Here is a 15,016-nt window from a genome sequence, read left to right as displayed (position 1 = left end):
ACTAAATCTCAACCAGTCACTATGCAGGGTATTCCTATTTGGCAATTGAAGGATCATCCATTTCTATGCTTTTTAGTGTTGTTCCTAGCCAAAGGATCTTTTTTAAAATTCCAATTTTGTTTCAGCAGCAATGATGAGCAAAGGGATTTTGCCATGGCTTGGACGTCCTTGAAAAGATCAGTGTAGTGAGAATGCAGTGACAGCGGCCTCATGAACCCATGGAGAACTCATAAAACTAGGCCCAGCATCTGAAAATCCTTCCCAGACCTTTACCAGTGCTCAATATTCTCCTCCCTCAGCCTCTACCAAGCCAAAGATTTTTGCTATAAATTCAGTATAGCAGTATAAATTCAGTATAAAGCCACATAAGGATAAACTATAGGTACAATTTCTTCTTCCATACGCAATTTAAGCTTAAGAAAATTACAGAAGTTGAATTTTAGGGGTTTTTCTTCATATTTTACATACTTATGCTTCAAGAGTTAGTAGTTCAACATGAAAATCATTTTTGAACTGTGCAATGTTACTTGTAATCTTATTTACAGGCATGAAAGGGATATATAAGTAATTATTATAGATTAATACTTTAACAAATGTGTTATTTATGACTTTAAAACACTTGTTGTTACAGCAAATTATTCCTTTTTATATATCCCAGATAGGTAAAATTCCCAAGACAAACAATGGCCTGGGAGGTTGGCCTGAACATTTCTCTGGAGTAGGCTCTCAGTTAAAATGCCTCCAGGAGGTTGGACCAGATTGCAAGGATCTGGTTTAACTCTGTCGTGGAGTTACAGCACTCATGGTTGTGCAATAAATACTTTGTGAGTGGAAGTGCATTACAATTGGGCCAGACTAGGTTAGGACAGATTCTGTAGCATTCTAGCCATGGCCTATCTTTATACAGAACCCACCCAGGGCAAAAATAGAAAGGAGGTTAATGTCCCAGACTCAATCCCCAGATAGTCCTGTAACCACAAAGTTAGGTTCCTCATTGTAATCCTTATCTATATCCACTCCCATCCCACTTATCTTCCCCTGACACATAACCCAATAAAGAGAGCAACGGGGCTTTTAACTGGTACTCTCCCTCCTCTGAAACTTTTCTTCTTGCTCTATTGTGCATCCATTGGGTCATTTACCTCTCAAAAACAGACACAAGTTCTAAATGGATGGCTTATCTCCCCTGTGAGGTCAATTTCCATTTTAAGAGGAACCTAACAGAGACATTGGCCTCTTTACTTTTATGCCTAACACCTTAACTGACTTCTAGTGGTGGAAATTTTAGAACAGGTAGATGATAATTTGGCATATCTCACATCAGAGAAGGAAGGTATTTTCTCAATTGTTCTGAGAATCCTCTATCCCTGTGGGACTAGAATCAGGATCTCCTGACTCATAATCCAATTATCTTCTCATCATCTCACCTGCTGACTCCTGTATTAGACTGAGGCTTAAGTCTAATTCAGTTTGATTTTTTCCTTACATTAAAAACATAAGTAAATAAATAAAAATAAACCTCCGATGTGTTACATAAATTCAATAACCACTTCTGAGATTTATAGTTGGGTACTAAGAACTTTGAATGGCATTTTGAGCTTTAAACAGCTCTGTAAATATTAATACTATGTTTCCCCGAAAATAAGACCTATTCGGACAATCAGCTCTACTGCGTCTTTTGGAGCAAAAATTAATATAAGACTCGGTCTTATATTGTATGAGACCTGGTATTATATTACGTTATACCTGGTCTTATATTATAGTAAAATAAGACTGAGCCTTATATTAATTTTTGCTCCAAAAGATGCATTAGAGCTCATTGTCTGGCTAGGTCTTACTTTTGGGAAAACATGGTTCTAAAAATCACAGAACTAGTGGTTACAGTACTTTTAGCATCCAGCATCCCAGTAAACTAATATTTCATACTACGTTTGATCTTTGTAAAGACAAGAGTCAGGATCTGAAGTCTAGATGACTGAAGACATTGCATCAGTATGCCCATTTGGTAGGTGCTGCTATCTCCAGAGAAACAATGCGCAGACCACGTATGTTTACCTTCCTGTGATCCAGCACGGCAAACAAGCCATGAGTTCTGTGATGTCCTTTTACTGATTAATGTTTCAATATCACGGTGAAACTTGTCCAGTCTTAGCTGAATTATACCTTTAGCTCTGCTACTGAAATGCATTATTTTTCATTCTAGTAAAATGTTTTCATGTCAAAAATGTAAAAGAAAATGAGAATAATATTTAACCATGGCCATATGAAAGGCTACATTTCTGTGGATATTCTGTATGCTTCCAAATATCAATTGCATACTTACCGTTTTATAATTAACATGTTTTGAAACTGAGATCATAATCTATAGCAAACCTAAAAGATCAAAGCATTTTCTTCTAGTCTTGCTAAGGTGTATTTTTAGTCAGGTTTTGTTTTGAGGACCTTAATAAAAAGTACAATCTCCATGCTTTGTTCTCTTTAAATCATGGAGCACTTTAATAAAATGATCAATCATTTGGCATCAATTATCTGTCCTAACTACATTACAGTATATGCAAAACAGGAAAAAAAATCATCCATATGTTCTGAGATCCATTCAGATCTCACTACAGGAAACTCATTCTTCCTACTGTCAGTTGAAATTCTTTCTCAAATTTCTTTTTTTTTTTAAATTTATTGGGGTGACAATTGTTAGTGAAATTACATAGATTTCAGGTATACAATTCTGTATTACATCATCTATAAATCCCATTGTGTGTTCACCACCCAGAGTCAGTTCTCCTTCCATCACCATATATTTTATCCCCCTTACCCTCATCTCCCTCCCCCCCACCCCCCTTACCCTCTGGTAACCACTAAACTATTGTCTGTGTCTATGAGTTCTTGTTTCTCATTTGTTTGTCTTGTTCTATTGTTGTTTTTGGTTTATATACCACATGTCAGTGAAATCATAGGGTTCTCTGCTTTTTCTGTCTGACTTATTTTGCTTAGCATTATACTCTCGAGATCCATCCATGTTGTCACAAATGTTCCTATATTATCTTTTCTTACCGCCGAATAGTATTCCATTGTGTATATACACCACAACTTCTTTATCCATTCGTCTATCGAAGGACATTTTGGTTGTTTCCATGTCTTGGCCACCGTAAACAAAGCTGCAATGAACATTGGAGCACACGTGTCTTTATGTATAAATGTTTTCAGATTTTTGGGGTAGATACCCAGGAGAAGGATTGCTGGGTCATATGATAATTCTATTTGTAATTTTTTGGGGAACCTCCACACTGCCTTCCATAATGGCTGCACCAGTCTGCATTCCCACCAACAGTGTATGAGGGTTCCTTTTTCTCCACAGCCTCTCCAACACTTGTGACTATTTGTCTTGTTGATGACAGCCATTCTGACTGTGGTGAGGTGATATCTCATTGTGGTTTTTATTTGCATTTCTCTGATGATTAGTGATGTTGAGCATTTTTTCATATATCTATTTGACATTTGTATGTCCTCTTTGGAGAAATGTCTCTTGAGGTCCTCTGCCCATTTTTCAATTGGGTTGTTTGTTTTTTTGTTGTTGAGCTTCATGAGTTCCTTGTATATTTTGGATATTAGCCTCTTATCAGAGGCACTGTCTGCAAAAATCTTCTCACATTCAGTTGGTTGCCTCTTTATTTTGTTGATGGTTTCTTTTGCTGTGCAGAAGCTTTTAAGTTTCATATAGTCCCATTTGTTTATTTTAGCTTTTACTTCCATTGCCTTTGGAGTCAAATTCATGAAATGCTCTTTGAACCCAAGGTCCATAAGTTTAGTACCTATGTTTTCTTCTATGCAGTTTATTGTGTCAGGTCTTATGCTTAAGTCTTTGATCCTCTCAAATTTCCAAGCAAGTGAGCCTTATATCAAAGTGGCTAAGGAGTTTTATATTCACTGGTTAGGGCCTTTGACTTGTGTCTCTAGTTGGAAGATAAATTTTTAAGATTACCCAAGCTTCAAAGTTTATTTTGCTATACAGAGCAAGAGATGATCATTGTGTGGTAGAAAATTATGAAAGAGATATCGTTGTTGGGGCTTCAGCATTAGTGGTGTTGTCGAGAACAAGATTATATTCCTGTGCCTGTTTTTTCCTTTACTTTTAGAGCTCCATTGTTTGAAATGGACCTAAGATTCAAATGCTTTATCTTTTTATAGAGTTTTTACTGCAATTGCATACGGAGCTATGGCCATTGGAGAAACACTTGCTTTGGCACCTGAATATTCAAGAGCCAAATCTGGGGCTGCACATCTGTTTGCTTTGTTGGAAAAGAAGCCAACTATAGACAGCAATAGTCAAGAAGGGAAAAAACTAGTAAGCATAACGATGTTTTTAAATGTCTACTTACTGTTAATTGTCCATTTGCAAGCTCTCTAATAGGCACTTAAGGCATTATTTGATAACTTTGCAAAGAAATAGTGCTATACAGACTTTAGAAAGTTTATATAAAATAATTGTTATGGCTACAAAGGAAAAAAAGGTGTCTTGTCTTAATCAAATTTTCACCTCTGCTACTAAAACATACATATTTTATATTAAACTATGTGTTTCTAGTTTATTTATTTGCCTGATGCCATGAGAATGTTCTTCAACAGAGAATTGATTTACATAATTTTATTTAGACACAAAAGTTTTAGTCTTAGATGAAGATGTGCATTAGGGTTTGTTTGTTTCTGTGATAATATATACAAAGTAAGTAACGCTCGCAGCTTCCGACACCATATTTCATGCTTGATATATCTGCAAACAGAAGAGAGGGGAAAAGGGGAACTATATTTATTAAATTCACACACAAACACACACGCGCACGCACATACTTAGCCGCAAACTGTGAAAGACTGTGAATATTAAAAGAGAAATAGTAGGGATATTGTATAATTTCAAAACAAGCCTCTCAATAGTAGTCTTACACAATAAATATATATTCAATTTTAAGACCTTTCTAGACAGTTTAAAATTAAGAATAGCCACTAGGTATATATGCTTAAAAGAAATTTTTAATTTAAAATTATTTCCCTCTAGAATTTTAACAGTATATTTATATGTATGACAGCTTAAAATAGTACATTATCACTAGAGCCACATAATTATTAAAAGTAATGCTAGTTGTTAGTGATAGAAATAAAAAGATCTGGAAATTCTCAAAATAGAGTGCTCAAAAATACATCAGTCAAAATAACATTTCATACTTGTCTTTTGTAAAGTAAAGGATGAAGGAAACTCTCTTTTAATCTTAGGTTTTAGATGTATAATAATACTGCTACTCTTATTTCTTTGTAAACATTACAATACAGGGATTGAGTGTCTCATTGATAATGTCTTCATAGAACTATGTACATGGCATAGAATATAGAAATGTTTCTTTTGAAGACTGAAACTGTAAAACATGGTCCAACTTATAAAAATAACAATTAAACGGGCATCCAGATGGCTCAGTTGGATGGAGCTCGAGCTCTTACCAACAAGGTTGCCGGTTCAATTCCCACATGGGCTGGTGGGCTGCGCCCCCTGCAACTAAAGACTGAAAATGATCACTGGATTTGGAGCTGAGCTGCGCCCTCCACAACTAAATTGAAGGACAATGACTTGACTTGGAGCTTATGGGTCCTGGAGAAACACACTGTTCCCCAATAAAAAGTTAAAAAAATAAATAAAACAACATTTATACATATAGTTTATGAGGACTCCAGCTATTCTGAATTAAGCAATTAAAGTCTGTAAAGCACAAACTAAATTTTTTTTAAAAGATGTACTCATTCAGAGCAGCTGGTCAAACAGCTAATCTGCCAGTGGGATTGTGTCTGGGTAGTGAAGCTGAAGAAAACCAGTGTTTTTAAGCAAATTTGTGAGGTCCAATAGTGAAGACAGCAAGAAGTACCGGTATAAAATCTACACAAAATTGACAGAAACCTATGTTCAATCAGCAGCTCTACAGATAGGAAGGAATGCAACGTTTAAAATTAAAATGGTTGTTCACAATTTCCAGAAAGGGCTCAGCCAATGTAAGGTGTTACAACCTTTCTAAATGCTGCCAACTTTCTTTCACAGGACACATATGAAGGGAATATAGAGTTTCGAGAAGTCTCTTTCTTCTATCCATGTCGCCCAGATGTTCTTATCCTTCGTGGCTTATCCCTCAGTATTGAGAAAGGGAAGACAGTCGCATTTGTTGGGAGCAGTGGCTGTGGGAAGAGCACATCTGTCCAACTTCTGCTGAGATTTTATGATCCCGTGAAAGGACAACTAGTAAGACTTCCTTTAAATACAGTGTATCTGGGGGTTAGTGGTACTGTTCTTAAACATTCTCTTGGGGTTAAGCTTCCTCATCGGTTTGGGTAGGGCAGACAGCACCGTAGTTAAAAGGAAAACAAAAACCAAAAAACTCCGTCCCTTAAGACTAAGAGGACAAGCAAACCATAAGAGCAGTGATGGATAGGACTTTGAAGCCAAGTACAAACACCCAAAGATCCTTTAGTCATTCTGGAGGTAGAAATTCAGATCTTATAATCCATGAAATTCTTTTACAATACAGGTGTTGGAGGACTGGTCTGATATCCATATCTGGGCTCTTTCTTTATTCTGTTCTGCTTTAAGACAGAGAAAACAGTTTCCTCCGCCTCCCTCAAGCTTTCTGCTGTTCCCACTGGCCATCTTCACCTGCCCCTCCCCAGTTCTTAAAACCTGCCGCATGATTGGGGCTTATGTGAATCAGCTCCATTAAGTCCTGCATTCTGATCTCCAAAAAATGCCGCCTCTCCCTCCTTTGAACTCCAACTTCTGTTGGTCTCACCTGGCACTTGCCTTACTCTACCTTATCTTCAGGTTTTCAGTTACACTCTCCACCCCACCCACCACATCACACACATACACATACACAAACACAACTTCCTAGTCTTCCTCCTCCTCCACACACAAAAAAGAACAAATCTATAAGCCCCTAAAAGTCAAAGACTGTCATATTAGTCCTTATTCTCCTGCAATTTACAGTCTTCTCCAGATTCTCAGTGACTATTTCCAAAACGTTATGGTCAAAAATGTCTCCCTTATTACCAATGACGAGAGTCAACAATAGATAACAAAATTAGGTGACACTCATCTGTTTGCACACAGCATCTGACAGTCCTCCTCTAACTCCTCCAGTGGTTTCCACCGCAGTTAAAATAAGCCATCATCAAGGTCCTTCATGATCTGGTCCTTCATGATCTGCCTCTCTCCAAACCCCTCTCCTGTCACCACCCCACCTCGTGGAGCACTGTGTGTCAGTCTTGGTGGCTTCCTCGGGTTCTTTAAACACACTTTTGGGCTTTTGTTCTTGCTTAGAATGTTCTTGCTCTAAACTCTTTGCTGGCTCCTTCTCATCATTCATGTCTCAGTCTAAATGCTACTTCCCTAGGTAGGGCTTCTTACAGACGCTACAGAAAATAACGCACCTGCCCACCCCCTTCCCACAGCCACTCTCTATCCCACTCCCCTGTCCTCCAGACACTTTCTCTGTCTGAGTTTATTGAGTTCTTAGTAGTGTGTTTATTGCCTGCCTCTCTCCGCTAGAACATAAGCTGCAGGAGGGCAAGAGCTTTGTCTTGTTTACCACTATTTCCCCAGTGCCTGAAGAACCCCCTCACATAGTTGGTTGGCTGTTGCTATATGTCCATGTAGATAAACATGGCTATGTGCAACCTGACATGTTTCTACATGTAGACTACTATATCCGTCTCTCTTTGGGCTTTAGTAAAGCAGGGTCCTGTTACCAGGAAGGTTGGTCATTTGCATTGGATTTCAGTGCAGAGCAGCTGGCTTCACTGTAGTCTCCGGGTAGGTCTCTAAAATACATGGCCATTCCTAGAAACATCAAGTAAGTTTAGGAGTGGGCATTTTAGTCAGGGACACGCTGTCCGCTTCTATAGAACATATGATTTATGAGCCTTCGTTGGGTAACATTACACAACTAAATAGCTTGAATGCCTAACCTTCTTGTTATGATTTGTATATGATGGAATACAGTGAGCTGAAACTTGATACAGTGTTGGATCTTCACATACCATTCTCCATTCTGCTTTTGGCAGCTGTTTGATGGTGTGGATGCAAAGGAGTTGAACGTACAATGGCTCCGTTCCCAAATAGCGATCGTTTCTCAAGAGCCTGTGCTCTTCAACTGTAGCATTGCTGAGAACATCGCCTATGGTGATATCAGCCGTGTTGTGCCGTTAGAAGAGATAAAAGAAGTAGCAAATGCAGCAAACATCCATTCTTTTATTGAAGGTCTCCCTGAGGTAAGAAAATATCTGAAATCTTGAACTACAAAGCTGCCAAGTAAGCCCAAGTAATTTTCTGGGCATAGTGGCTGTTTTACATGCTCCTTGATTATACAGTTTATTTATTGCCAGCATCTAATGTACAGTTAGATGTGAAAAAAGCAAAGTTTGAGATGTTTGTGTGACTATTTTTTCCAACACCAAACTATATAACTATTCACTGAATTAATTTTCATATTTTGATTCTTCACATTCTATCCATTTATACTCTATTCATGTCTACACCACCATCATCCCCCCCCCCACCTCTGGACTCTGGTAGCCTCTTAATCTGTCTTCCTGCTTCTAATCTTGCCCCTTTATAATTCTTCTTCCTCGCAGCAACTAGAGGGATGCTTTAAAAATATAAATTAGATCCTATCCCTCCTCAGACTTCCCACTGGCATCCCGTTGCACTTAGAATAAGGTCCAGACTCCTTGTGTGGCCAGCCAGGCCTTCTGTGATCTGGCCCCACTGGCCTCTCTACACCTTCTTCACCACATGCTCACCCTGCTGCAGCCACGATGGCCTCTCTCCTGTCTCATGAACATGCCAAGTCCTTTCCTAGCTTGGGACAATGCCATTTGATGTTTCTGCAGCCAGGACCTCCTTCCTCTGGCTCCTTGCAGAACTGGCTGCTTAACTTTTAAGCTCTTTCCTTTGTCAGCTTCGCAGAAGTCTTTCTAGCCACCTTATTTAAAGAGTCCCCACCGCTCCTGTCACATATGACATAGTCTTCAGGATACTTATCACAGTCTAAAATTACCCGGAGTGCTTACTGACTTGTTTAGTGTCTCCTCTCCTCACTAAAGTGTTAGGTCCCTGCCTGTCATTTCTGTCTTCTCTCTGTATTGGCTGGAAGAGCTGATGTAAAATCTCGGAAAAGTCAAGTCTTGGCTAACCATAGAGAAGACTTTAGCATAGCGAGCATTGATACAAATCCAGAAGAAGCACACAGAAATGGGTAATTGTAATTTAAAATGTTTGTAATATCTGAGTGTTTATACCTACATACAAACTCACCCCCAAAAAATAAAAATATAGATACCTACTTTTAATTAGAAACACATTTTTATAATGTAATTTTCTATCTCACTTTAAAAGGAAATGTCCAAGTTTAGTAATAGTAGCTTCAAACAACTAATCTAGTGCCCTGTTTCCTGGTGGAGGACAATGTCACCATACTCTCAACCTGTTACACTACTGCATCTTCCCTCACCATCTGCTGTCCACACCAAATAGTACCTATGACTAGAAACAGGCCTTTAAGACAATTTCCCTTCCTCCACTAAAGTTCTGCAGTACTAACTGTAATAAAAGGATTACCACATTTTTTGATTGTGACCCTTTGTCTTTCAATGGCAATTCCCTTTTTTAACTAAGGCACTCACTGCATTGTTGATTCCTGGTCAGATGATTATCTACACAACCCTGACAGTGTTTTTTCTTCAATTTATGTAGGATGAAACTCTATATATTTTTATCTTTATACCATTTTTCTTTTATTCTTAAATTGTTTAGCTTTCATTCTTTTCATTGTACTATTTCTCAGATTTACCCAAAACTACATACTGCAGAAATTTAGCGTGCCAACTTTTTACAATAAACTTCAGAACCAAGATGGTGTCATTTCCTAAAAGAATGACTAGCTTCCAATTCAAGATGACAAAGTAGAAAAACCTCACCTCCTCTCTCAGACACACTGAGTCTACAGCTACATGTGGAACAATTCCCTCTTTAAAAAGCCTAAGGCTGACTGAGTGATGACTAAGTATTGGGCACATGAGAAGAAAACCACCTCAAAGTGGGTAGGACAGGCTGGGACACAATCTTTCCTAAACCCCATCCCCAGTGCAGCAACCTGGAGAAAACTCAAAACCCACAGCTTCTCCCCAAGGAGTGAAGGGCTCAAACTCCATTGAAGTACAGGCACCTCAATTTCTAGTATCTGCACCTGAGAGATGAGCCCCCAAAACATCTAACTTTGAAAACCAACAGAACTCATGTCCAGAGATGCACAAGATTGTAGCTATCTGTGAGAAAGCCCTAAAGTGCCTGCCTGCTCAGACTGATCCACCCCAGGGCCCAGCTCGGAGGAAGCCAACCCCCAGTTCTGGTTTCCAAAAGCTCTTAAACTCCATGCCCCCCCGCACACGCATACACAAATTTTGTATGTTTGGTGTAAATTTGTTTAGTGGCCAAAATGATGTGAGGATATATGTAGTCTTCATCAATCCTACTTAGGATGAATAATCAAATATTTCTGCACAAATATTCATGTGTTTGATTACCAATTGCTTCCCCAGCCCCTTCTGGCAGTTTTAAATAATATATATCATATGTTAAATATATGTAATATATAGTACATACAATTTATGTAATATATATGTAATATATAGTACATACAATTTATAGTATAATAGCATATTTTCTTCTAAAGTAAAAATAACGGAATTCTTAAACAGATATAGCTCTAAGAGTTTCCAATAAGGGATTGCGGACCTGTCTGGCAGTCAGACCGAGAGGGTGAATACCAAGGAATCGATCTGGAGTGGGCGAAGGCTTATGCATTGTGGGGACAGAGCCAGGAGTGCAGTTTCCAGGCTCTCGCCCTCACATGGAAAGGTGCTGGCTCAGGTAGTAAATGACCATCAACTGTGATTGGATGGCCATCAGCTGTGGCTAGTTGGCCGTCAGCTGTAACCAGTGAGGCATTGGCCACTAATATAACTGCCGTGGCTACGCTAGCAGAAAATAGGGGGTGAGCAAGAAGATGGTGGCTGAGCTATCAAGCTCAGATTGCAGTTAGTAAGTGGGGTTGGTTGGCAGAGAGAAGTGAACGGCAAGTTGCAGATAGTGTGGCTCCTGCTTCCTGTGTCTCCAACCCAGCCGCCAGCGAGGATACAGTGGTGTGACTTCCCTATCTATGGTTCTGTGGGTGTTCCTCTTTGGCCTCACCATATCCTGCGTTCTTGTGCGGGGATTGGGACCACAGACCCCGCATTACAGTATATATCCACATTTATAATCTGTTCTGCTCAATGACAGGAAAAACCATCTGAATTTGGTTTTCATCCAATTCATTCTTGAGACTTACATTCCTACAATCTAGAGTAAGTCAAGAAATACAAAGGGATTTCTTCTTCAGCTACATGAAGAAGCCATATACAACTGAAGCTAGACTGGCAGAAAGAGCTGCAAGCCCATGTCATTCCCGTCCAGTCCTCTGTTTTGGGCTTAAAATTGGATTCTGTAATTTTGATGGGAACTTTGCAGTGTGTGTGGAAATGAATGACATGGTTTTATTTGATTATCCTGCCCTATGATTCTGAATTTATAAAATGCATTTTAGGGGCCCAGCCTCCTGGCAGTCACAGAGGCGATAGCTGAAGTCTGTTTTCTTTGTGGAGCATTCACTTCAGAAAAGACACTTCACTGGGCTTTAGTAATTCAGGCATCCATTGCTTTATATAAAGCAAGCAACTGTGTATTTTAAATTGAAAAATGAACTTTGAATGAAGTAGACACATTTGTCATAAGGTTATGTGTCAGGCTTTCTCAGTACCTACTCTGCCTGAATGGCACCTTCTGAAGACAGATGTGGAGGGAAAGGCAATTCACTCAGCCTTCTCCATGGTAGTAATACAAAATGAACAGTATGTAATCATGTGCTGCATCTCCTCTGTGATGCGGCTACAGGACCCACCTTTAGAAGCTTGTACACTTGGACTTGCTTTCCAGTGGAACTGATCCATCCACACACGCTTGTCTGGGTACCAAAGGCAGGTGTTTGTTAGGTAAACAGCAAGGCTACCAGACAGCAGTGTGGAACCTTGGAGGGAAGTAGTAACAGTGGGACAATCTAGAAAGCAAGCAGGAGCCTGCTTGCACCAACTGAACTGACTAATCGTGTTTGAGCAAACTAGGAAGGCTACAGGATATGAGACATCTCCTTACCCTTCTATGGAGGGAAACACTGGAGAAGGGGTCATTAATAAGGAGGAGGGCTGTGGAAACCTTGTGAAGTACTAAATGTCACTGTTATTGCCTGAAAAGATGAACGGACTATCTCAAGGTGATAGCCTAACTTATATTGCCAGGAAGATACCTGCACCACTGAGAAAAGCATCCTGGCATCTGGAGAGAGGTGCCCATAGAAATGTAACAAGAACCAAAGTGAAGGAACCCCATGATTGCCCTTGTGTTTAGACTTTGAGTCATCTTGACCTGAAAACAGAAAGGAATGTAACTTAGTGGAAAAAGATTTGTGTTTACTTAGAACTCTTTTGGGTTTTTTGGCCAATACTTTTTTTCTTATGCTTTAATTCAAATAATTCCTTTGTAGGAAGGTAATGGCAAAAGTCTGCTGTGTGTGATCAGATTAGAGATGTAAATGAGACGGTAATGTTTACTGCTTGTTTAGCATTTATTTGCAACAAAGCACAAGAATAGATTTCAGCACTCGTTAGGACACAAATTTTCCAGAGTAGCAAAATATGAAATATTTAGATGGTTCTCACCCACACTTGCCATGCTAATTTAAATAACAAAGCCTTGCTTTCTTAATTACATGTTCCTGTAATAGAAATACAACACACAAGTTGGACTGAAAGGAACACAGCTTTCTGGCGGCCAAAAACAAAGACTCGCTATTGCAAGGGCTCTTCTCCGAAAACCAAAAATTTTATTGTTGGATGAAGCCACTTCAGCCCTTGATAATGAGAGTGAAAAGGTAACATCCTCTTCTTTTATCTCAGAATGTAATACCGAATACCAGAGTGGATTACCATGGAAGAAAGAAAAGTTAGTTTACAGAAAGAAAGGTCTGGAGAGAATTGTAATCATAGGGTAACCAGTTCTAATTAAGGTTTTGGCCTTTTAAAAAGAATAGAGGTTGGTGGGGAGGTGGGAGAGAGTTGGGCCACAGGGCTTCTCATATTCTAGAAGGTTTTCCTCTGTTGAATTTGTCTCATTATCAAAAAGGGGCCCAGTACTTGAAATGTTTCTCCACTCAAGGAAAAAGCCCAGGAAAAATAACTTTCCTATTTTATCATTATTCCAATGATGCCAAACAAATTAATAAGGTACTCTATATGTGTAACAAAGTGATCTACACTGCAGTGTCAGACCCTACGAATTACTCCACCTTCTACAGACTATTGGCTCAAGTTGAGAAGGAAACAAGGAAGCAGACGTGTGATAGTAGACCTGCACTGCAAACTCTTTCTGATATTTAACTTTGCTATGCCCTTGTCCCCTAGTAGTTTCTTACCTTAAGTAGGCACTTATTTGTTAAATGAACATTGGTTAAATAAATGATAATCATTAATATTTATCAAGTGTTCATTATATGCTATTATCTCAATCCTCACAACAACTTGATGAATTAGGTTATCTTATTATTGTGCTCATTTTACAGATTAGCACACCAAGGCTTAGAAAAGTTAAGTAATTCCCTAAATTCTAATAGCTGGTGTCTGACCTAGGAGTACATGTGGTTAACCCCCAGTTGATAGCTGTTTGTAGATGGTTATCATTCTTATTTCCAAGGAGAGAACGTGTTATGAAAGAAAAAATGTATTATTATTTTTTTGAATCAAACAGCTGGACTATAATCTTGGATTCATCAGTTACAGGTAGTATGATCTTGGTCAAGGGACCTGGACTTTTCAAATCTCGGTTTACTCATTTGAAAAATGTAAATACCCCCACCTTACGGGTTCATTGCAAATATTGAAATAAGATAGCCATATTGGAATATTTTATATATTCCACAAATATTGGTTTTCACCCTCTAGTCTCATTTCCTTTATACAGCATTATAACCTCATTGTAGCTGAGATGCTGTCTCAGTCAGGAAAATTTTACAGCTAAATTCTACAAAAAATTTTAAAAATACTATCAAAGTCAATTAGATAATTCTACTTGGATGTGGAATACTACTTTCTGGCTTTGAGTTTGGAACCACTTACTTAGATACAAATAACATTTTATTTTTATTCATTGTCACAGAACTTGTGCATAATTATTTTTTCTAAATTTCTATGGAGTAGGGTGAAAGTAGGGCAACTTCCTTGGACATGAGCAAATAAAGAATGCTATTAGATTACCTTTACTGATTTGTTTTAGGCAAGTTTGTTAGCAGCTAACCTGAACTAGTGATCACAGGTCCTTCTCTCTTCCAGGTGGTTCAACATGCCCTTAACAAGGCCAGTAAGGGGAGGACGTGCCTAGTGGTCGCTCACAGACTCTCCACAGTACAGAACGCAGATTTGATAGTGGTTCTGCACAATGGAAAAATAAAGGAATGGGGAACTCATCAAGAGCTCCTGAGAAATGGAAACATATATTTTAAGTTAGTAAATGCACAGTCAGTGTAGTGATGCTGTTAGCACATATTTTGATCTTTGTGTAATGCAAAGAAAAAGTACTTACTAATTATTTGGCACTCTCTTTTATTGCATGATCAATATCTAGAATCATGCTATTCAAGTACAGACATGTTCTGTTTACACAGCATCTTCCCTTCAGATTTTTAAAAGGAAACAAAAATTTTCTAAAATTCATGTAAGATAATGCCTCTATCCCTCACTTTATAAAAAATATTCTAGCACATTTGCTTGTAAAGCAGGCTTCTGCAAAGTGAATCTATTTTCCCATCAACTTCTACTATATAACTGGGAATATGTTCCCAGA

At 38.6% G+C, this 15,016-nt stretch overlaps 1 protein-coding gene across 1 annotated transcript in view; it reads left to right on the top strand.

Annotated features, from left to right (window-relative positions):
* Positions 1-14,700, top strand: part of ABCB5 (ATP binding cassette subfamily B member 5) — a gene marked incomplete at both ends in the record, with an annotated part of 98,579 nt that extends 83,879 nt beyond the window's left edge. The window contains 5 exons of the mRNA XM_081079703.1: positions 4,186-4,342; positions 6,077-6,274; positions 8,092-8,298; positions 12,906-13,052; positions 14,506-14,700. Coding sequence (XP_080935829.1) covers positions 4,186-4,342; positions 6,077-6,274; positions 8,092-8,298; positions 12,906-13,052; positions 14,506-14,700 — 904 coding nt within the window. The remainder of the gene's footprint in view (positions 1-4,185; positions 4,343-6,076; positions 6,275-8,091; positions 8,299-12,905; positions 13,053-14,505) is intronic.
* Positions 14,701-15,016: the final 316 nt, after the last annotated feature.

Source organism: Rhinolophus hipposideros (assembly GCF_964194185.1).
Source record: "Rhinolophus hipposideros genome assembly, chromosome: 18".
NCBI lineage: Eukaryota > Metazoa > Chordata > Mammalia > Chiroptera > Rhinolophidae > Rhinolophus > Rhinolophus hipposideros.
The sequence above is the reverse complement of the archived record's forward strand: the minus strand, read 5'-3'. Positions and strand labels throughout refer to the sequence as shown.